The 23,955-nt window shown below is 38.4% G+C and overlaps 1 protein-coding gene across 5 annotated transcripts in view; it reads right to left on the reverse strand.

Moving 5' to 3' along the window:
- Positions 1 to 23,955, reverse strand: part of ZNF277 (zinc finger protein 277) — a 116,167-nt gene that overhangs the window by 19,489 nt on the left and 72,723 nt on the right. For all 5 annotated transcript variants that reach the window (XR_010842138.1, XR_010842137.1, XM_067042320.1 and 2 more), the window contains exons 5-7: positions 11,675 to 11,766; positions 7,101 to 7,211; positions 4,392 to 4,524 (exon numbers count right to left, since the gene is read on the reverse strand). Coding sequence is in view for 3 of the 5 variants with exons in the window: in XM_067042320.1 (XP_066898421.1) it covers positions 4,392 to 4,524; positions 7,101 to 7,211; positions 11,675 to 11,766 (336 nt within the window). In the remaining 2 variants the exon portion in view is untranslated. The remainder of the gene's footprint in view (positions 1 to 4,391; positions 4,525 to 7,100; positions 7,212 to 11,674; positions 11,767 to 23,955) is intronic.

The following is a 23,955-nucleotide window of genomic DNA, read 5'->3' on the forward strand; positions in this document are numbered from 1 at the left end:
GGGTTTTGTTTGTTCTTCCTCCTCAAGTTCCTTTAGGTAAGGTTAGATTGTTTATTTGAGATTTTTCTTGTTTCTTGAGGTAGGCTTGTATAGCTATAAACTTCTTTCTTAGAACTGCTTTTGCTGCATCCAATAGATTTTGGATTGTCATGTTTTCATTGTCATTTGTCTTTATGTATTTTTTGATTTCCTCTTTGATTTCTTCAGTGATCTCTTGGTTATTTAGTAACGTATTGTTTAGCCTCCATGTGTTTGTGTTTTTTACATTTTTTCCCCTGTAATTCATTTCTAATTACATAGCATTGTGGTCAGAAAAGATGCTTAATAGGATTTAATTTTCTTAAATTTACTGAGGCTTGATTTGTGACCCAAGATGTGATCTATCGTGGAGAATGTTCTATGTGCACTTGAGAAGAAAGTGTAATCTGCTGTTTTTGGATGGAATATCCTATAAATATCAATTAAATCTATCTGGTCTATTGTGTCATTTAAAGCTTCTGTTTCCTTATTTATTTTTATTTTGGATGATCTGTCCATTGGTGTAAGTGAGGTGTTAAAGTCCCCCACTATTACTGTGTTACTGTCGATTTCCTCTTTTATAGCTGTTAGCAGTTGCCTTATGTATGGAGGTGCTCCTATGTTGGGTGCATATATATTTATAATTGTTATATCTTCTTCTTGGATTGATCCCTTGATCATTATGTAGTGTCCTTCCTTGTCTGTTGTAACATTCTTTATTTTAAAGTCTATTTTATGTGATACGAGTATTGCTACTCCAGCTTTCTTTTGATTTCCATTTGCACGGAATATCTTTTTCCATCCCCTCACTTTCAGTCTGTATGTGTCCCTAGGTCTGAAGTGGGTCTCTTGTAGACAGCATATAGATGGGTCTTGTTTTTGCATCCATTCAGCAAGCCTCTGTCTTTTGGTTCGAGCATTTAATCCATTCACGTTTAAGGTAAATATCGCTATGTATGTTCTTATGACCATTTTCTTAATTGTTTTGGGTTTATTTTTGTAGGTCCTTTTCTTCTCTTGTGTTTCCAACTTAGAGAAGTTCCTTTAGAATTTGTTGTAGAGCCGGTTTGGTGGTGCTGAATTCTCTTCGCTTTTGCTTGTCTCTAAAGCTTTTGATTTCTCCATCGAATCTGAATGAGATCCTTGCTGGGTAGAGTAATCTTGGTTGTAGGTTCTTCCCTTTCATCACTTTAAGTATATCATGCCACTCCCTTCTGGCTTGTAGAGTTTCTGCTGAGAAATCAGCTGTTAACCGTATGGGAGTTCCTTGTATGTTATTTGTCGTTTTTCCCTTGCTGCTTTCAATAATTTTTCTCTGTGTTTAATTTTTGCCAATTTGATTACTATGTGTCTCGGCGTGTTTCTCCTTGGGTTTATCTGGTATGGGACTTGCTGTGCTTCCTGGACTTGGGTGGCTATTTACTTTCCCATGTTAAGGAAGTTTTCAACTATAATCTCTTCAAATATTTTCCCTGGTCCTTTCTCTCTCTCTTCTCCTTCTGGGACCCCCATAATGCAAATGTTGTTGCGCTTAATGTTGTTCCAGAGGTCTCTCAGGCTGTCTTCATTTCTTTTCAATCTTTTTTCTTTAGTCTGTTCCGGAGCAGTGAATTCCACCATTCTGTATTCCAGGTCACTTATCCATTCTTCTGCCTCAGTTATTCTGCTATTGATTCCTTCTAGTGTAGTTTTCATTTCAGTTATTGTATTGTTCATCTCTGTTTGTTTGTTCTTTAATTCTTCTAGGTCTTTGTTAAACATTTCTTGCATCTTCTCGATCTCTGCCTCCATTCTTTTTCCGAGTTCCTGGATCATCTTCACTCTCATTATTCTGAATTCCTTTTCTGGAAGGTTGCCTATCTCCACTTCACTTAATTGTTTTTGTGGGGTTTTACCTTGTTCCTTCATCTGGTACATAGTCCTCTGTCTTTTCAACTTGTGTATCTTTCTGTGAATATGGTTTTTGTTCCACAGGCTGCAGGATTGTAGTTCTTCTTGCTTCTGCTGTCTGCCCTCTGGCGGATGAGGCTATCTAAGAGGCTTGTGCAAGTTTCCTGATGGGAGGGACTGGTGGTGGGTAGAGCTGACTGTTGCTCTGGTGGGCAGAGCTCAGTAAAAGTTTAATCCGCTTGACTGCTGATGTGTGGGCCTGGGTTCCCTTCCTGTTGTGTGGCTAGGCAACCCAACCCTGGAGCCTACCTAGGCTCTTTGGTGGGGCTAATGGCAGACTCTGGAAGGTTCACCCCCAGAAGTTCTGCTGCCAGTGTCCTTGTTCCTATGGTGAGTTACAGCCACCCCCCGGCCTCTGCTGGAGACCCTCCAACACTAGCAGGTAGGTCTGGTTCAGTGTCTTATGGGGTCACTGTTCCTTCCCCTGGGTCCCAATGCACACACTACTTTGTGTGTGCCCTCCAAGAGTGGAGTCTCTGTTTCCCCTAGTCCTGTCAAAGTCCTGCAATCAAATCCCACTAGCCTTCAAAGTCTGATTCTCTAGGAATTGCTCCACCCGTTGCCAGACCCCCAATCGGGAAGCCTGATTTGGGGCTCAGAACCTTCACTCCAGTGGGTGGACTTCTGTGGTATAAGTGTTCTCCAGCCTGTGAGTCACCCACCCACCAGTTATGGGATTTGATTTTACTGTGATTGCATCCCTCCTACTGTCTCATTGTGGCTTCTCCTTTGTCTTTGGATGTAGGGTATATTTTTTGGTGAGTTCCAGTGTCTTCCTGTCAATGACTGTCCATCAGCTAGTTGTGATTCTGGTATTCTCACAAGAGGGAGTGAGAGCACGTCCTTCTACTCCACCATCTTGGTTCAGGGCCCATCTTTCTTTCAATTCTACTGGAGAATTACTTAACTCTCTCTCTTTTCACGAGTCGTTTTGTTAGGGAACCACTGACTGAAACTGCCCACCCTGGATAGGCAAGATAACCACTTTCATGAGTTATTGTACAAGAGGAGATCCTGGTAAGGAACGTGGAACTAACAAGCTACCACCAACTGGAAGAAATCTGAGAAAGGTCAAAAGGAGAGAGGAGATGCCAGTCCATATGTCCTACCAACCTCCCAGAATATTTCTTGCTGGAATCCATCTTGGCTGAGAGATGTGCACGCCACCAGGAAGAACCATGAGTCAGAATGACTGGCTAGAGACAATCGGAAACTAACCACATCACCATAAAACCTGAGACTGTGATCCATGTGTCAGAGTACTTCTCCTGGGTTCCCTGTGCTGCTCTCCACCCAGGTGCCTCTTCCCACTAAAGTCTCTTGCTTTGTCAGCACGTGTGTCTCCTTGGACAATACATTTCTGAGTGTTAGATAAGAGCCCACTCTCGGCCCTGGAAGGGGTGTCCCTTCCTGCAACAGTTTCCCTCCTTTGTTATGTATACCTAAAAAAATCAGCAGACTGGGGGCACTGTCCAGTTATTGTTTCAATCAAAAATCCCTTCTTAAATTTCCAAATGCCCCTGTAGAGATGGACATTTGTGTCCAACTGAATATGTCTTCTTAAATAAAAGGGACTGTAATCTACAGAGGCCAGCAAATGGTACTGAGGTTTCTGGCCTAGAAGAGCTTTGAAAGTATTTAAAATCTTTGACATGGTATCCCCATTAGTCCATCCTATTAGTCCAAAAAATGAAAGTCCTCTTGCTGAGTGAAATCACTTAGTTTCTCTAAAATTTCCATTAAAAATAAGCTGGCCCAAGAGAATGAAAAAGATAAATTTTTATTATTTATTTATTCATTTGATGGGAAAAGGGAAGATATTTTTTTTTTTTTTTTTTGTTTGTTTGCGGTACGCGGGCCTCTCACTGTTGTGGCCTCTCCCGGACGCGCAGGCTCAGCGGCCGTGGCTCACGGGCCCAGCCGCTCCGCGGCACGTGGGATCTTCCCGGACCGGGGCACGAACCTGCGTCCCCTGCATTGGCAGGCGGACTCTCAACCACTGCGCCACCAGGGAAGCCCGGGAAGATATTTTAATGGAGGAAAAAGGAATGAGTGAAGAGACTGTCTATAAACATTTATCTAGCATAGCATCTAGCACATCCAGAAGTCAACAACGTTTTTTGAGTAGAGTACAGAAGTCCCTGTACTCATGGTAATGAACAATCAGTGAGGGGCAATGCATGGCTATCCAGGTATTTATGGTTATTTATTTATTTATTTTATCAAGATCACTGTGAGTTGTAGAGACATGACCTCTTTACTATATAAACATCTGGCAAATCAAAGACAAATCAAATCAAGTTACGCTTTGTAAACTAACCATTTTAAAGATAATTATTGCTTGAAAGAATCCCTCAATTACATTTTGATGTTTGTAGCTATGCAATCAAATTGTAAATTATGAAGAGAAAAGAAAGCCTTACCAAATAATTGATGACATAAAATCGGTCATATTCTCTGTTCTTAGGATTGATCTTACGATGCTGTTTTTTCCTCATGTGATCTTTAAGTGTATTTTTGTCCCTGAAGGTCTTCTCACAGTATAAGCACTTCAAGCTACAAGAAAGACACAAATGTTGAGATTAAATAAGTCTCTAGAATAGTTGTTGCAATAGCCCTGTATTATTATATTATTGGGTCTTATAATTTATTCATTTTAGGTCTTACAGAATCGTCAAATGGGATATGATACTCTTCTGGAATCCCTCTCATTTTATTCATTTGGCTTTAGAGGATGCATGCTGTGGTTTATTTTGTAGTTGGCTAACTTGGCCAACTTGGCTATTTAGTTAAAACTGTGATATAGATAGCAATTATCCAAAAATGATTTTGGTGCTTTACTAATCGAATTACCAATTCTAAAAATGAAAATGTAGGTATGTTCTTCAAATAAATATATGATAACTAGCATTGGTTGCCTCCATTGAGTATAACACTTAGTCCATGGTTTGGTATATCCTATGACCTAATTTGCAGGGTCTGATTCCTATTGCCGGCTGTGGGACTTGGTCAAGTTACTTGACCCCTCTGTTACCACTCATTTTCTGCTTTCTAACCTGATGATAAAACCTATATTTGAGAGAATTTTTATGATAATGTATACATATATGCGCACATAAATTCATAATCATGAGAATAATTCACACAAAATATAAATATATGTATACATGTTTATTGAAATATATATGAATAAAATACCTAGCACATTCATAGCATACAGTAACTGCTACTTTTAACTATCTTATTCACATGTATCTTCTGCTAGAATATTTTCACTGACTGGGAATTCAGTACCTAATGAGGCAGTAATTACCAGTTTTGAACAGATTACTAACAAAATGTCTTTCTCATACTAAGCTTGACAGTTGATACTGCCTGGATTACCCAACAGTCATTAGAGTTCTACTTCCTGGAGCAACACAGAATAAGTATACATGAAAACACTGAAATTGCAACTAAGCAGGACCCTATAGGGTCTTCCCAGGACACACTCCTCCCACCTTGTCCTCTGCCTACCTCTTGTTTGTAAAATGTAGTCTTCCAGGCCTCCCCTGAGTCACAAAAGCCTAAGAATTAATGATCAAGAGGAGGTGAACGTGTAATGACAAAAATCGCAGTCGGGCCAAGAGAACTTGTAAGAATTTGAATAGTAAATCAGCCATATGGCAGTCACGGAATCTTTAGTTCCTTCCTGAAGTACCTTGATAATAGTGACTCATGTTGATGCTAAAACTGCCACCAAAACGAAGAAATTAACTACTTGATGACCATGAGCATATAAGCCCCAGACCTACTGGAGCATGAGGACTGATAAAGTTAACCCTTGTAACACTGCCCTGTTACCTTACCATCAACCAATCAGAGAACTGTGCACAAGCTGATCAAAGAACCTGGGACTCCCCTCCCTCACCTTGCCTTTAAAAATGCTTCCCTGAAACCCATCAGGGAGTTCCGGTCTTTTGAACATGAACCACCTGTTTTCCTTGTATGGCCATTGCAATAAACCTTTCTCTGCTCTAAATTCTGATGTTTTGGTTTGTTTGGCCTCACTGTGTGTTGGGCACATGAACTTGGGTTCGACAACAAAATGACTGAAATCAGCTGTTATTTCTATTCTGAATTCCTTTTCATCTTTACTAAACACCCTTTCAATTATTTCTTATGCCACAGAAGTAACTATATTCTTTTATAGTAAACAATTTATAGGCATTAAGTTGATTAGGGATATCATTACTGCTAATCTTGCTAGAAAGCACACCTGGTATTATTTTATAAATGAAGGGTCATTCAATGAAAGAGTGAAGAGACTTGTTTTAATGTACTGTTCATACCAGAATTTGAATTCAGAACTTTTTATAATGGGTATTTCTTTCTCAGTGTTATTGCTCCAAATGTTGTGGCCTGAGATACCACATTCATTAGTTTTATATTAAATGAATAAAACTAAGTTTTGAGAGTAAAATCTTGGGCCCTTTCCTAGAAAGAAAAGTGGATAGATTTTTGAAAGCCACTTTGGTGAGGCAGAGAATTTCCTTCCCTATTTCTACAAGCTAAACTCTAGATACTCACGGTTGAGAGAATATGACCTTGAGAAAAGTGGAGTGTTATGATATATAAATGTGAATAAATACTAAAAGGTAAAAGAATGCAATCAGTATGTTATGTTTCACCTAAAACTGAATAACATCTAGCAATGTGACAATATATTTACTTTACTAAATGTATAGAAAAATTATAGAGAAAAGTAAAGAAATTATGAATCCGAAATGAAGAATAATGGTTTCTGGGGGAGATACTAATGAGGAAGGGCACACAGGGAGATTCAAAGGAAATAATAACATTCTCTTTCTTAGGCTGGTTAAGTATATTTTTCATTCCCTATATAATAACATACCTTATAATGGCATATACATTGTTTGGTATATATGATATTTATATTTTAAAACTACTAAAAGGCAATATGATCTACAAAAATTAAGGATTGTCATACAAAATGTGAACTCCTCCAACACAAGAAATGAGAAAATTCCATTTCTTGAGTTACTTCTGACTATTAAATTAATTTTTAAAAATCCACAACAGAATCCAAGATTAAGACAGCTTCAGGTTGTGTTTCATAAAAAAGTACTTACTTGTCAAGCTTTTTCTGTAATGTACACAGAAATTCATTGCAGTTTACAATGTTGTCTGGCAACCCAATGTTGAAAGTGTGTTCTCTGGCCATGTGGTTCAAAAGAACAGATCTAGGAAGAAATTTGAGCAATTTGCATTATTTATAACTTATCTAGGGACAAATCAGGTCATGAGTAGCATTTGTATAATGATAACAACACTAATTAGAAGTACAAGCAAAGGTTAAACACTGAAACACACATTTGGGTTATGAAAGAGTGACATGTTATAAAGTAAGTATGCATATAAACACTATCATATGAAAAGAAAGTCAACAGAAACTGTCGCTGAGGAAGCCCAAATGTTGGACTTGTCAGACAAAGACTTTAAATCAGACAATAAGAATATGTGTAAAGAATTAAGGAAAACCATGTCTAAACAATCAAAAAATGTATGAGAATAATATCTTATAAAAAAAAGGATACTAATAAAAGACAGAAATTTTAAAAAAACATACAAATCTAGAGATGAAATGTACAGTAACTGAAATGAAAAATTCACTAGAAGGTCTCAAAAGAAAAACTGAACTGGCAGAAAAAGAATCAATGAACTTGAAGATCAATTTAGATTTTCTAGTCTGTGGAATAGAAGAAAAAAGAATGAAGAAAAATAAATTGAGCCTCAGACACCATCCCATCTACCAACACCTGTATAATAAGATTCCCAAAAGGCAAAGAAAGATAGGGGAAGAAAAAATATTTGAAGAAATAATGGCCAAAAACTTCCCAAATTTGATGGAAAGCATTAATCCAAACAGAAGAAGCCCAAAACTTCAAGTATAATAAATCAGAGAGACCCATACCAAGAAAAAAAATGAAGATGAAATCAAGACAGGTCCCAGATAACAAAACCTGAGAAAATTCACTGCTAACAGACCTGCCCAACAAGAAACTAAAAGTCCTTTGGGCTAAAATGAAAGGATGCTAGATAGTAACTCAAATATACATAAAGAAGTAAAAAGCTCCAGTAAAAGTAATTACACAGCCAAATATAAAAGGCAGTATTAAATGAATTATTGTTTATAAATCTTTTCTTCCCATATTGGATGTAAAAATAACTGCATGAAGTAATAATTTTAAAGACATGTTAATGAGCTTATAATGTATAAAGATGTAGTTTGTATGACAACAATAGCACAAAGGGGTAGGGAAGGTGCTAGCTACGTTGGAGCCAAGTTTTTGTATACTGTTGGAATTACGTTGGTATTAATCTGAACTCAATTGTTTTAAGTTAAAATGTTAGGGGCTTCGCTGGTAGCACAGTGGTTAGGAGTCCGCCTGCCAATGCAGGGGACATGGGTTTGGGCCCTGGTCTGGGAGAATCCCACATGCCGTGGAGCAGCTAGGCCCGTGCACCACAATTGCTGAGCCTGTGCTCTAGAGCTTGCGAGCCACAACTACTGAGCCCTTGTGCCACAGCTACTGAGGCTGAATGCCTAGAGCCCGTGCTCCGCAACAAGAGAGGCCACCACAATAAGAGGCCTGAGCACCACAATGAAGAGTAGCCCCCCCCTCGCTGCAACTAGAGAAAGCCCATGCGCAGCAACGAAGGTCCAGTGCAGCCCAAAATAAATAAATTTATAAAAAAATAAAAAATAAATAAAATGTTAATTGTAATCTCCAGTGAATGGGCCACTAAGAAAATAACTCAAAAAATATAGTAAAAGAAACAAGGGAATAAAAATGCTACACTAGAAAGTATCTATTTAACAAAAAAGAAGGCAGTAATGGAGGGGAGAAATAAAAAAAAAAAAACCTTAAAACATAAAGAAAACAAACAGCAAAATGGTCTAAGTAAATTCCATCTCATCAATAATTACATTAAACATAAATCAGACACTCCAACCAAAAAGCAGAGATTAGCAGAATGGATTAAAAAACATGATCCAACTATATGCTGTTAACAGGAGACACATTTTAGATTAAGGTTGAAAGAAAGAGTTTCATACATTCCAGAGTCAAAAGTGTATAGGAGAGGGGAAATAGATGTAGGATAGCAAGAAAGTACTTATTCTTCTCTCCTTATCATTAACCCATGTCCTTTGTCTTTCTATTCTTTTTATGTCCCTTGTCTGGGAGGACACAAATATAATCCCAAAATATTGCTAATGGGCTTCCCTGGTGGCGCAGTGGTTGAGAGTCCGCCTGCCGATGCAGGGGACACGGGTTCGTGCCCCGGTCCGGGAAGATCCCACATGCTGTGGAGCGGCTGGGCCCGTGAGCCATGGCCGTTGAGCCTGCGCGTCCGGAGCCTGTGCTCCGCTACGGGAGAGGCCACAACAGTGAGAGGCCCACGTAATGCAAAAAAAAAAAAAAAAAAAAAAAAGCAAACAAACCAAAATATTGCTAATGAAGTACATAGCTGGAATCAGGTTATATCTTTAATCTTTTATTATAAACTGACCTTTTCATAAACAAGAACTGCAGAAGGGGACATTTTATAAAAATGAGATGCTGCTTATCTTTGTCATTGGTTAATTTCTTAAAAATTTCATTTATTAGAGAACAATGACATAGTCAATCAAAACTACTGAGGAGTTCACTTAATTCCCATGTCACCCACTCAACAGAGAATACAGATACAGATAGAAAAGAACAGGAGGATTATATTAGGAATTACAGGAGTACCAATATTCAGTAAATTGAAATACCAATATTATCAGAATTTCATATCATATGGACATATACTTCAAATCACATCAGTACCGACATTTATCATAAAAACTTAAGCTGTAGAAAACAAAAATATTTATAGCTTTTTAATACTAGAGATTCCTAATAATAATCACACATCTCCTCTCTAGGTTAATAACAGTTTTAATATAAAATCAGAAATAACATGCTAAAAAGAAGTAGCAATGCTTGGTAAACTTTTTGATAGTGAGGTGGTCCTCACTGCCATCCCCATAAAGCCCTTTGAAACTGACAGGGTTAGAAGCATAATTAGTGACCTTGGCACAGATTTTTCTCTATGCTAACTGATCTATATGAGAATCAAATCTTCATCACTGGTGTTTTCAACATTGATGCTTCATCCAAACCCTTTTCTAAATTCAAACAAATAGCTACCCTCTCCTCCTCAATGTTTTTCAGACAATGATGTCAGTTTGTGCTAGGCTTTTCTTTCTTTTTTAAGAAACCAAAGACTGCTTTCTTTCAAGTGGGTGGAAGAATGATGTTTTTCTGACTGTCCATTGTATGCTGTCACTGAAACTATTCCCATTTCCTAGAGGTTACAACTTCATGACTTATATTTAAGTGAATGTACATTTATAAATATTACTGTTGCATAAAAAGAAATTTGTCTGGTCTTTGTCCCTGGTTCCAGGCACTGAGCTTCAAAAATCCTTGGAATTTCTCTATGATAAGATTACCTTTGCTAATAAAGTGACTTGTGGTAGGCCTCTAGAAAGGTTCAGGATGGGGACTGGTTACCAGAAAGACTAACAATGTGATCAAAGGGTTGGGACTTAGAGCCACCCTGACCTCCAGAAAGGAGAGAGGGGCCGGAGATTAAGTTCAATAATTAAATCAATCATGCTTACATAATGAAGCATGTAAAAATTCTGGATACCAAAACTCAGTGAAGATTCTTGGTTGGTAAATACACTGATGTGCCAGGAGGATGATATATCCTGATTCTCTGAGGAGAAGGCATAGAAGCTCTGTGTTCAAGACTCATCCAGACCCTGCTCTATGTGTCTCTTCATTTAACTGTTCCTCATCTGTATCCTTTATGATAAACACTTTCCTGAGTTTTGTGAGCCATTCTAGTGAATTAATGAACCTATGTAAATTATTGGTGGGAAGCCATGAATTTGTAGCCAGTTGGTCAAAAGTGCAGGTGTCCTGGGGAACCCCTAAACTTGTGGCTGGTGTCTAAAGTGTGGGCAGGCTTATTGGGGATGATACCCTTAAACCTGTAGAGTCTGATGCTAACTCTGGGTGGTTAGCATTAGAACTGAATTACAGTACACCAGTTGGTTTTGGGCCAGTTGGGGTTGGTGACAAAATTACCAATTCCCCATTTTTTCCCCCTTAGATCTTTATCATTCTTAATGTTCAAAAGTGAAACACCAAAAACTGCTAAAGGATTTTTTTTTTTTTGTCCACTTGGCTCAGCAATTGGGATCTTAGATCCCCAGCCAGGGATCAAACCTGTGGCCCCTGCAGTAGAAGTACAGAGCCTTAACCACTGGACTGCCAGGGAAGTCCCAGCCAAAGGTTTAGAGTTAACAGGTTAATACAGAAGGGCACGTCTGTTGTAGTTTGCTGCACGTGGTCTTGCCTGTCAGACAATTTAAAAAGCCCTACAACATTAAACACAATTCTATTTCTGGCATTTAAAAAATTTAATCCCCTACTCTGCTTAGAGCAACTACATTCCATCTTTGATGTCTGGTGGATTAAAAAAAAATTACTGTGGATATATATGAAAGGGTTCTGAGCCAATCCATAGAACTTAGTCTATATAGCCATTGTGGATATTTTGGTAAATCTTCAGATGAAAAACAGTAGACATATGTAACTGCTACCTGTTTCCGAGGAATTCTTCATTGCAAAACATACAACTGCCTTGAAAATTGTTATCATTTCGTTCTTGTTGCTGTTGTTCCAGAATTTCTTTCTGTAAAGTAGAAACACAGATATATGATATTATCTTTAATAAATCCATAGTTAATGAAAAATGTCATAGTCTGGATGGGAGGAAATTGGGGTAGAAGCATAAAGGAAGTATGTGAACACTGATGATATTTTGAATTTCTCCATTGCTGTCCTTGTACCTAAACTCCAAGTCTATACTGTTAAATGCCAGACAACATACCATTAGGATAGCTATGTAGGAAAACTGAAGTCAATAGGGTCTCACCATCCTTCACTACTCTGTCCTTCCTCCTGTCTTTATTAATCACCTCCCAACCTCACTCTCTTCCAAAAGCAAACATGTGCTCCTTTCTGTAATTCTCAGTTTAGTTTGTAATCAAGTTCTGATCAATTTTTCACTTGGACTGTCTTTCATATTACTTCTATCCACCATTCCCAATGCCATCACCCTGAATCCAGTCTTTAATCAGTCACTATGAGATGACTATAAGTAAGTCTCTTAGAGGGTCTGCCTTATTTCAATCCTTTTTTTCTGTCATATCCATCCTCTCTTTTGTTGCTAGAAAAACTTCTTAAAATTATTTTCATGTACAATTATCCTGTTACTCTCCAACTCAAATAATTTAAAATATACATTGGTAACACCCTATTCTAATCAGGGTGGTTCTTCTACACATTGTTTTTCCATAAGGTAATTTTATTTCCTCTTTGCTTTTTCACTCTTACAAATATTAACTGTTCTTTAAGGTCCAACTTGATTCCCATTTCTGCCATGTAGTCATTTCTGGACTACAATACAATAGTTAAGAGCTCAGAATCTGAAACATCAAACAGAACTAGATTTGAATCTGGCTCTCACCTGTACTCAATATTTTATTTAATGTCTTTAATAGTTTTCTCAATTTTAAGATGAAAATGAAATTACCTCATAGCATTGTTTATAGGATTAGATCAGAAATTTATGTAAAGAATTCAAATTGTGCATCTGTATGGTCAGGCCACTCAGATGGCTGTTCTCTTGCTCTCTGTACATCCCCTGTCCAACCAGTGCCTGCTTCACCTATACCCTACACACATAACTGACCTTCCTGTGTACTTGCCCCAGGCCCCAGCTAGTGACTGTTCTCATCAAAGGGGCGCTGAGGGGTGTGCCCCTCTACTGGTTTCCCTGGTAACTAATGAGCTCACCTGATGTCAATTCCCCAATAACTGGTAACTTGCTTTACCATCAACTCTTTTGCTTGTTTTTATCTTCTGAATGGATATGAAAACTCTTTGAAATTAAAGAAAGTCTTTATGCTGTTCTTATTTTACACCTGCATACGACTCTCCAGCTATTCTTATAATATGAAGCTCAAAATACGAACTTCCTAAAGTTTATTGCTGATTCTGTAAATATTTTTAGGACAGCATAAAAAATGAGCTTGTATCTAGAAGCTTAATAAATTCCATGTGGCATTTCTGGAAATGTATCACCAAGAAGCTGCCAGGATAAAAATCAATTCAATCAACTTCTGGTTTCAGCCATGATGAAATAATGGATATCACACTTCTCCTCCCCTTGTAAACTATTGTAAAACAAATTGCTTCATATATCTTATCTTTTTTCAGAAAATGTATAATAGGGACTTTGCTGGTGGCTCAGTGGTTAAGAATCCACCTGTCAGTGCAGGGGACAAAGGTTCGAGCCCTGGTCCAGGAAGATCCCACATGCTGCGGAGCAGCTAAGCTGGTGTGCCACAACTACTGAGCCTGCGCTCTAGAGCTCGCGAGTGACAACTACTGAGCCTACATGCCACAACTACTGAAGCCTGTGTGCCTAGAGTCCATGCTCTGCAACAAGAGAAGCCACCACAGTGAGAAGCCCGCACACCACAACGAAGAGTAGACCCCGCTCACCGCAACTAGAGAAAGCCCATGCGTAGCAACGAAGACCCAACACAGCCCCCGGCCCACAAAAAAAAGAAAATGGATAATAGCACATGGCTGTGATCGATGAGTAAAAAAAAATAATACATTGCCAGTTTTCTGTTGGGTAGTGTTTTCCAAATTGCAACACAGGGAAGTTAAACCCAAATGAAGGTTATGTATCTACCTCACTTGGTGGAGAAGTAAAAATAGATTGGCATTCAGGATACAGAAGCAAGAGGCATTTGTGGGACAAGGTACTAGAAAGAAGAGAGCTGCAGAGGAGGAACTCAAGAAACCTGGACTGGGATTCTTTTTACCTTGGTTCAAATACTGAGCTGTACATGTATAGGGCAGGACTCTGTGAGACTTTACAGAGGAGTTTCCAGGGGCTGTGAAGCTTAATGGGGATTCTGGAAATTACAGCACTGGAATATGTTGGAGCTCTGACATACAGAATGGAGAGACCTTGCTCAACACTTCAGGCACACAGCAAATATAAAAGAACACTGTTTACTTCATGAAATTTAGGGCTTTATGCTGGCAGCAAGTGGATAGATAAAAGCAAAAGAAATAAAGGTAGTAAGGTTGATGTATCAGACAATTTTAATTATTGCTTTTCAAGTTTAAGTGAATCTTACATAAAAACTGAAAGTGACAGTAAAAGTCAAAGGAAAATCGAACTTTTACAAACATGTATAGTTCGACTAAAAAAGAGAAAACACATTTCAGAGCCCTATATCTACAACTTTGGTAGCAGCAAAACCAAAAACCCAATAGATAAAGCTCTTGATAAAGATCACTGTAAATATCCCACAGTAAGGCTGAGCAATACTTTGCCTGTTTCTGTTTTCAGCCTACAAGACCTGTTAATGCTTATTAAAAATCATCATCTCATATTTCTCAGACTGGTGATGATATAACCCAAAGTTGGCTAAGAAAAATCTTATTCAACTTAATATTTCCTTGGTTTTGACTCAGCACAAATATAACAGATTTGTGAGTCTAAACCAGAGTGATCCTAAGCCATCTACAGTTTTCTTTGGCCAAATTTAAGTTTTATCAGTTGACCCTGAATTGCACAACCTGAGTGTAGACACCTGAAGTTGTGTATAAATTGATTCTTCTTAGGAGAGCCTAATTTACATTTTGGTGAATTAGAAGGAGCATGGAGTAGACAGGGCACTAAAGCAAGAAGCCACTTTTTAAAAAAAAATTTATTTATTTATTTTTGGCTGCATGAGGGCTTTCTCTAGTTGCGGCGAGCGGGGGCTACTCTTCGTTGTGGTGCACAGGCCTCTCATTGCGGTGGCTTCTCTTGTTATGGAGCACGGGCTCTAGGCGTGAAGGCTTCAGTAGTTGTGGCATGTGGACGCTCATAGAGCGCAGGTTCAGTAGTTGTGGCTCATGGGCTTAGTTGCTCCATGGCATGTGGGATCTTCCCGGACCAGGGCTCTAACCTGTGTCCCCTGCATTGGCAGGAGGATTTCTAACCACTGTGCCACCAGGTAAGTCCCCAAGAAGCCACTTTTTAATGGCAAGTAACTAAAACCACGCTGTTCTTTTGTTCGCATTCTGGAGCTTGTCTCACATGGTGATGAGGTGGCACTGTGAATTCTCTGCTAGTTTATCTGCACCACCTACAACCACAGGAAGAGAGACAAGGGCTCTAGAGTACCTGTGCTGTCCCTAATCTGGCAGGTTCCATACAACTCCTTTCACTTTTATCTAAGTTCATTCTGTCAAGATCTGCCTTTTGTTCACTGCACAAACTCTTTTTTTTTTTTTTTTTTTTTTTTTTTTTTTTTTTTTTTGTGGTATGCGGGCCTCACTGTTGTGGCCTCTCCCTTGCGGAGCACAGGCTCCGGACGCGCAGGCTCAGCGGCCACGGCTCACGGGCCCAGCCGCTCCGCGGCACGTGGGATCCTCCCAGACCGGGGCACGAACCCGCGTCCCCTGCATCGGCAGGCGGACTCTCAACCACTGCGCCACCAGGGAAGCCCTGCACAAACTCTTTTTAAACTCTTTCCCAGACCTTCCGCCAAGAGGAGCTACTTAAACCATTTGCTGTTTCACCTCTGCTTTCTGTTTATTTCACTTGCATATGACTTTTCTCATTTTAATAACATCAATGTAAGAAAGAGTTCTATAATTGGGAAAAATGGACATGGCCACCAGGTAGTTCAGCTTTGGTTGTATTCTCTGCTGCAACTGTTCAGCTCCAACTTGTATTCTTGCCATATTTGACTCTTGTGGTTGAAATAACATGAATACTCTACCTATTCCTTCTTGGCTAGTTTCCTGTCCCCCCATTAACATATTCTATTTCTACTAACCACATCTAACCTCTCCAGTAAGAGTTCCTTCTGACCAATGCTGCTCAGTGGGCATTTTAGAATTTGAGAACTGAAAGGGACCTCGTGAAACTACAGACTAACTCCCTATAAAGGGATGTTAGGGTGACCTGTTTATAGCTACAAAGCTACTTGGTGCCATATCTGGATACCACGTTTGCTTTTATTTTTCTAAGAACATACCCACTGTAGCATATCTAGACAAATAGCATATAACAATAACCTTTCTAGTTAGTGAACAAACAAGTTCAGAATCCAGGGGATAGATATCTGGAAAGGTAGGGCAACATAAAAATCTTTCTTACAAAATATCCACACAAAAACTTCATTTAGATCAGTCTTAGATGGATTACTTCTCAGCATTTGAGGCTTTAGAACATGGTAAAATAACAGGAGAGATAATATATACAAATGTGATCATGTCTTATTTCTGACAATTATCAAAAGAGGTTTACTGGCTAAGTAGATTTTCTTGATCGTAGAAATTTTAATTTGGTATTTAAAGGGTTAATAGTTTTACACAAAATGGTTTCCAAGACACCTCTCATGTTTTCCCTACTTTCAAAACTTGAGATATGATTTAACCTTTTCTGTATGATGTAGGGTCCTTGCTATGAACAATTACTACTATATTGTACTGTAACGTATCAATTTACTTTCAGGATCTCTCTGTCCCTACAAATGACTCTAAACTGTTGTGCTCTTCTGGTTGGCCTTCCTTCTCACTCTTTTATGGTCATCACTGTCAATGAGTCTACTTCTGTACCCACCAATTGGCTCTGCCATCTACACCTCCTTTTCATTTGCTATCCTCTGCACAGACCTTCTGTTTTTCTCCTTAAACTAGAACAAGATTACAGGAATTCCTAAAAATCCAGCTAAAGAAAAATAGATAATCAAATTCTATGGATAAAATTAAGTCAAATTTGTTTGGTATCTGAGAAAGAGTAGTTCCCAGTATTTGGATGGGCTTTGTGGAAGTTATTTTTACCTCATAGGGATGCTTTTTCTCTGATTTCTGTCTTCTGTGCTATTTGGATCTACTGAGGTTACCAGATACCAGATGGACAGATTTATAGGAAAGACTTTCCCTGTACACACACATTTTAAAAGTATGTTTATCCGAAGCATGTCCAGAGAGATGGAAGTCAAAATCTGACTGTAAATGGACCTTAAAAAAAAACCCTAGTATACAAATATGTAATGACTATATCTGAAAGTGAAACAATTAGAACTGGTACTTAAAGTAACATGAAATAGCTCCCTGTTTTCTACTGAATAAAATCCACAATCTTTAGAATGGCATTCACATTGCTTTGTACCTGATTCTACTCTAGGTTTTTAAAAGCCTTCTCTTGCATTGCTTCCCCATATAAACTCTGTTACATGGAAAAACAAGAACATCTGCTATAATCTGTGTATTGCTCTTCTCAGTAGCAGTTCTCAATTACTTATTGTGATTCCTCAGGCCACTCAATGGTCTGGAGTAACTGTTCTTTCTTTTTTTCATCCATCTTTGCCAACTGGAGTTCTCTTCCCTAATCCTTCAGAGCTCAGTTCAAACACTACATCTCTGTTGGTAAGTGGGAACAACAACTGATGGGGACTCAGGAGATGTGTATTCTTGTCCTGGTTTTGTGACTAACTAGCTCTAAATGTGGCCTTAAGCATGCCACTTCTCTAGGACTTAGGTTCTGGTGATCTCTAAATTGCTTCTGAAACATTCTACAAATCATAAAGTGGACTGACCCTGACCACTTCTGTGCTAGAGTATCTTCTTTTGCCACCACAGTATGTAGTGTTCCATAGACATCTATATTGCTTGGTCTTCAAGAAAACTATGTCCCATCCATCTCTACTAAGAGAACATGAGCTTCTTTATGTCACATGTATACAATTTATTACAGTAGAGTCTTAATAATACATGATAACTAAATTTACACCCCCCAGTGCAACAACATACACACTACAAATCTGAATGCTCTCCTGAAAATCAAAATGAAATTCTCAAAGGAGAGGAGTTTATAAAACAATTGATCATCTCTTACTCATATAGGACTGGCACTTCATATAGACTATAAAATGGAGAGCATTCCACGGCAATAGTAAGTTGATATTTATTTAAACAAAGATAATAGCCTACTGTATATGTAAACTATCCTAAAAAATGGAATTTATTATTGGTTATTAAAAGTTCTAGAGTAGCTGTTTTTTTTTTAAAAAACTCACAACTGATAAATTTTAGAAATATAAAGAGTTACATAGAGAATTTTATATTGTTATGGGATAGGAATTTGGAGAACAAGTTTTTACTTTTTTTCACTTAATCGCTTTCATTTTAATACAGTATATATACTTTTAATAAGTATATATCTTAAAAGCATAACTATCAATTCATGTTTCTCACTAAGATGAGTTTGAGAGAAACAGGAGATGCAAGTCAAGATAAAGAAATGAACTAGAATGATAATTATTAAATCCAACAATTAAGGAAATTAAGTATACTAAAGTAGAACATTATTGTTTTTGTTTTACTCTTTAAACATATTAAGAAATAAAATAATGGCAATATACTCTCCCTCTTATTTACTCTAATAAAGCCTAATCTATGAAATGTCTGTCTGTACATTAGAAAACAAATAGGAAATTATTCTTATTTCTTAATACAGGAACACAAAATATATATACTTTTAATCAAATTTTACTTATATATGAAATAAATCATGTGAAGATGAAATTATTTTAATTCTGCAATTATTATATCCTATAATAGCTTTCATCATCCTGTTGTAATCAATTCAGTAAATTAAGAAGATAGTTCTCATTTATTTGTTGAAATTGGCTTTGCTGACAGCTATCTCATGATATGCCAAATGAGTTAGTAAACCTGGAAGCTATTCAAGTCACGTAACTCTGTCAGTGTCTCTTATTTTCTTACCATTTTTTATTATGAAAAATTTCACAAACAGGAAAGTTGAAAGACTAGTACAATGAACATTCCTATACTCAATATATATATTCAATAATTGTTCACATTTCACCACAGCTTCCCCGTCTCTTCACACAAACACACAGACACACACACACAGACACACACACACTATACACACATATATATTTAGCACTAAATATCTTTTGTTTTGCTGAATCATTTGAAAGTAAGAAAGTGAGCTGCAGACCTCATGACACTTCACTCAAATACTTCAGCATCCCTCTTCTAATAAGAACTTTCTCCTTTCACCTACAACCATGGTGTCACGATCATCACACCTAAGAAAATCAGTAATAATTCCAAAATAGTATGTAACATCCAGGCAATATTTAAATTTCCTCAACTGTCCCAAGAATGTCTTTTAATGTTCTTCTCTTCCCCAACTCCCACCAAGACCATCCTTGGTTCACACATTTCATTTGGTTGTTGGGTGCTCTTTGTCCCCCTCCCCTTCCTCTTAAAAAAAATTTTTTTTTCCATCCATCCGATTCCCCCCCTCTCTAAATCATAAACCACAAAATAACTAACCAGCCTAGGACTTAGGCTCTGAAGTCTGGTAAAGGGAAACTTTTCCCAACTCAATAATGGTTTTCTAAAGTATATGGATGACTGCTAGGAAAACCTTGTTAATTTTACCACTTCTATGTAATGTACCCCACCAGATAAAAAGCTTGCTAAGGGGCAGAACTGCTTGGTTCATCTTTGTAGTCCCTACCATGCCTCACCGACAGGACTAAGCAATAACTGTTGAATGGAAGTGCTCTGTTTCCTATGCTCTCTACTTCCTCAGACCCCTGGAACAGTAAGGAGGAATCTAGGTAAAAGAGAGCCACATCACCACTATGTCCCTCCACCCTTATTCCCACTGCTGCTAACTTGGTATGATGTGACAAAACAACACTCAGCTTTAAAGATTCTGTATTTCCTTCTTCTGTAGCACACATGTTGATTGCTGCTGATCAAGCATTAGTGAGGAAGAAACTGGGTGGAAGACACTTGGGCAATCAAGAATAAATTTTTGGGGCTTCCCTGGTGGCGCAGTGGTTGAGAGTCCGCCTGCCGATGCAGGGGATACGGGTTTCTGCCCCGGTCCGGGAAGATCCCACAAGCCGCGGAGCGGCTGGGCCCGTGAGCCATGGCCGCTGAGCCTGCGCGTTTGGAGGCTGTGCTCCGCAATGAGAGAGGCCCGCATACCGCAAAAAAAAAAAAAAAAAAAAAAAAAAAGAATAAATTATTTTCTTTCCTCCTGCCCTCCCTTCCTTTCTTCCTTTGTTAAGCTTGTTATCTGATAGGATTAATCATAGCATATGTTTGAAATCACTTACGAGCAGAAAAATATAATATTAAGAGACAATCCATAGAAAGCATCAAAAAGATGTGCAAATCCAAGCCACCATTTTTGTGCTTCTAAAAAATCCCATGCTGGATAGATATACTAGATTTTATTCATGGATTTATAGAATAGAGGGATGAAGAGAACGTCACCGATATTATACGTTGGGACTTCTCAAAGCAGCTGATGAAATCAGATAAAATTTTCATTACAAAATAGGCTTGGATAAAAACCATACCTGTAAGAATACAGCTGATGTTTTAGGCAAAGAGTCATAATAACAAGCTGTATGTTTATGTAATTGGTTTAAAATGTCAAGAATGGTAGCAAAGGGGTCAGTGCATAGTCTTTTATCTTTATTCATAAGCTGAAATAGAGGAAACGTTAATGAAACAGCAGACATAGCAGATGGCATGCAACGTAGTCACAGGGGACTGACATATAGGTAGAAAATGAAATTTTTGATTTAGGTTGGGAATTATAAAAATCATCCAATTTGGGAAAAAGCAATTTAGAAAATGTCAATTTAGATAAGTATTTGTACACAGGAAAGAAAAAACTGATGCTTAAATGACAAATCCAATGGAAACAGCTTGCATTAACATAAGGAAGTAAAACTAAGGCTGATGTTATTAATTACAGATATCAAAAACAGTTTTTTGATACTGACATATTAGATTCACAATAGTTTCCTGGCTAAATGGCTGTATGAGTGACTATGAGAGAAAATCGCACACTCCGAAGGTTCCCTCCCAACCTAGCTCAAAGGCAGCAGCATGGCAGAATCAGCCAGGAATTCTCAGTCCAGGAGCCCAGTTGCCCTGCTCCAATAAAGAACACAACAAATCTCCCTAATAAAGGTAGAGCAGCGGACCAAAGGCTCCACAGAAGGGCAGTAGAACTCCTTATTCCTCCTGCTTTCTATTTCTAGAACCATGTATTATCTCTGAGGTATTTGGAATGATTTCATTTAAGTATTTCAGGTGATTACAAAACAATATAGCATAAAAATGAGTAAAGGAAGAAAGAAAAATTCGTGTGGGATGGGCATATAAACTGAAGATAAAAAATAAAAAGAAGAAATATACATGTACACGTATATACACACTCAAACCCACACATTCACACTTATAGGTGGGCCTCAAATTTGTCTATCAGCTTTCTTAGATGAGAGAAACAGATGGACAGGGGTTTGTGTATCAAAGAATTTGGCTGGTTTGTCCTCTGTTCCTAGGAGATAATCTCTAAAGCCTTGGAATTTCTTGGGTGGCTGGAGTGTCTCTGTTATTCCTGGTGGGCCCTTTGACTCCACCTGATAGTTTGTGCTAATGAGATAACTCAGAATGGGGACTGCCATGCCACAAAGACCAACCATATGATTAGTGGGTTAGGCCTTTGAGCCACAGGATATCAGTCTGACTTCAGGAAGGGGAGGGGAACTTGAGTTTGAGTTTAACCATGTGGTCAATTAGTCAATCAATCAAGCTTAATGAAGTTGCATTAAAAACTCTGGACACCAAAGCTCAGGTAAGCTTTCCTGGTTGCCAATACTGTGTGTATGACACACATGGATGTGCCAGAAGGGCAATACATCCCTGGGGACAATGGAAGCTTTGTGTTTGGGGCTCTCCCAACCTCACCCTATGTATCTCTCTGGCTGGTTCTGATTTGGACCTATTTCTACAATAAAACTGTAATCAAAAATGTAGTGCTTTCCTGAGTTTTGTGAGTCATTACTGCAAATAAATGAACCTGAGGGGGTTAGTGGGAACCCCTTGAATTTGTAGCCAGCTGGTCAGAAGTGAAGGCGGCCTGGGGATCCCCCAACTTGTGGCTAATGTTTGAAGTGGGGATAGTCTTGTGAAGTCTGGCCTAATGCTGGGAAGCTAGACGTCATTGAAAATAAGTATACTATGTGATATAATGGGTGATATACCAAGAATAAATAGGCCAAACAAGATGGACTGTTTCTCATATTGATTCTCCAAAGCTGTCTCTTGTGCCAAAGCATATCCTAAAACTTAGTGAAAGTCAACGCAGAGGGGTGGGATAAGAACTGCTATGATACAATACAGATATCTGCTTCCTCTTGATTGGAGGTTGAGAGTTTAAGATTTGCTAGAAAAATTATGAACTTCCCTAAACAATTTTCCCTGAACATCGTTTTTATAAATATCGGTTGATAATATTCTTGACTTTGTCCTTCCAGTCAAGTAGCTGGAATGTTACTTTTCTAAGCTCTCACTTGGATGCAGAGCCACTGGACTTAGAAGTAACCAGGAGACATCTGAGATGACACTCTTATAAAAACTGCGTAGTCCTAAACATGGACTGGAGTCGACATGAAAAATCATTTAATTCTTTGTCAAAAATGACTCAAGGGGATAGCCACACACTAGACAAAAGAGTCCCCTAGAAAAATCATTTTAAATCCCCACCTCACCCTCCCAACACCAACTACTAGCCTCCAAAGTTGTACTTCAGTTATCATGGTCACAATTTTTAACATGGATTAAATTTTAAGGAAGGTGTCACCAGTTGCCTAGCCCTGACTGGGTGGGTGAGTCGGGGTGTTGTCAGGAATGTACCCAAAGAACACCTGACAGTGAGTGACATAATTTGTTGGCATATACTCCAAAGACAAACTTCTGGCAAAATGTATACCAAGGTGACCAAATGTGGTAATTTACTGATACAATATTCACTGATACCTTGGTCAAAAGTCCAAGATTAGATACTAAACAATAACAGGTTTTGGAATTTATTTACGACAACTAGTTAGTAGAGTAAAATTGTCTCTTTTAGTAGACAGATACATATGTATATATATATATCTTTCTGAATTGTATGAAAAGAGGAAAAGCATCTACTTTAACCAAAAGTGGCACTTAATCAAATCACTAAGATATTAATTAAAATAAAGCAGAAGGAGGAAGAATTTCACTCTGCTTAGGATGAGGAAAGCCACAAGAGAATATCCTTACAATGAGAAAAAGGTAGATAATAAAAAACCCTAGAAAAACAAACAGAAAAACCCACACACAACTTTTTAAAAAATTTTTGGCTGAGTTGGGTCTCTGTTGCTGCGTGCGGGCTTTCTCTAGTTGTGGTGAGCAGGGGTTACTGTCGTTATACTCCATTATATGGATTAAACTGTAACTTATTAAAGCATTGCCCTATCGTTGACCATTTGAGTTTCATGCAACTTTTGATTGTTGTAGCTATAAGCGAAGCTGGGATAAACACATTTGTGCCAATCATGTTTGTCTTTTTTAAAAAAAATAGATTTATTTTATTTTTATTTTTGGCCGTGTTGGGTCTTCATTGCTGCATGCGGGCTTTCTCTAGTTGCGGTAAGCGGGGGCTACTCTTTGCTGTGGAATGCGGGCTTCTCATTGCGGTGGCTTCTCTTGTTGCGGAGCACGGGCTGAAGGCGCGTGGGCTTCAGTAGTTGTGTCACATGGGCTCAGTAGTTGTGGCTCGCAGGCTCTAGAATGCAGGCTCAGCAGTTGTGGTGCATGGGCTTAGTTGCTCTGCGGCATGTGGGATCTTCCCGGACCAGGGACTGAACCCATGTCCCCTGCACTGGCAGGTGGATTCTTAACCACTGTGCCACCAGGGAAG

This window comes from Kogia breviceps, chromosome 9 (genome assembly GCF_026419965.1).
Source record: "Kogia breviceps isolate mKogBre1 chromosome 9, mKogBre1 haplotype 1, whole genome shotgun sequence".
NCBI classification, from domain to species: domain Eukaryota; kingdom Metazoa; phylum Chordata; class Mammalia; order Artiodactyla; family Physeteridae; genus Kogia; species Kogia breviceps.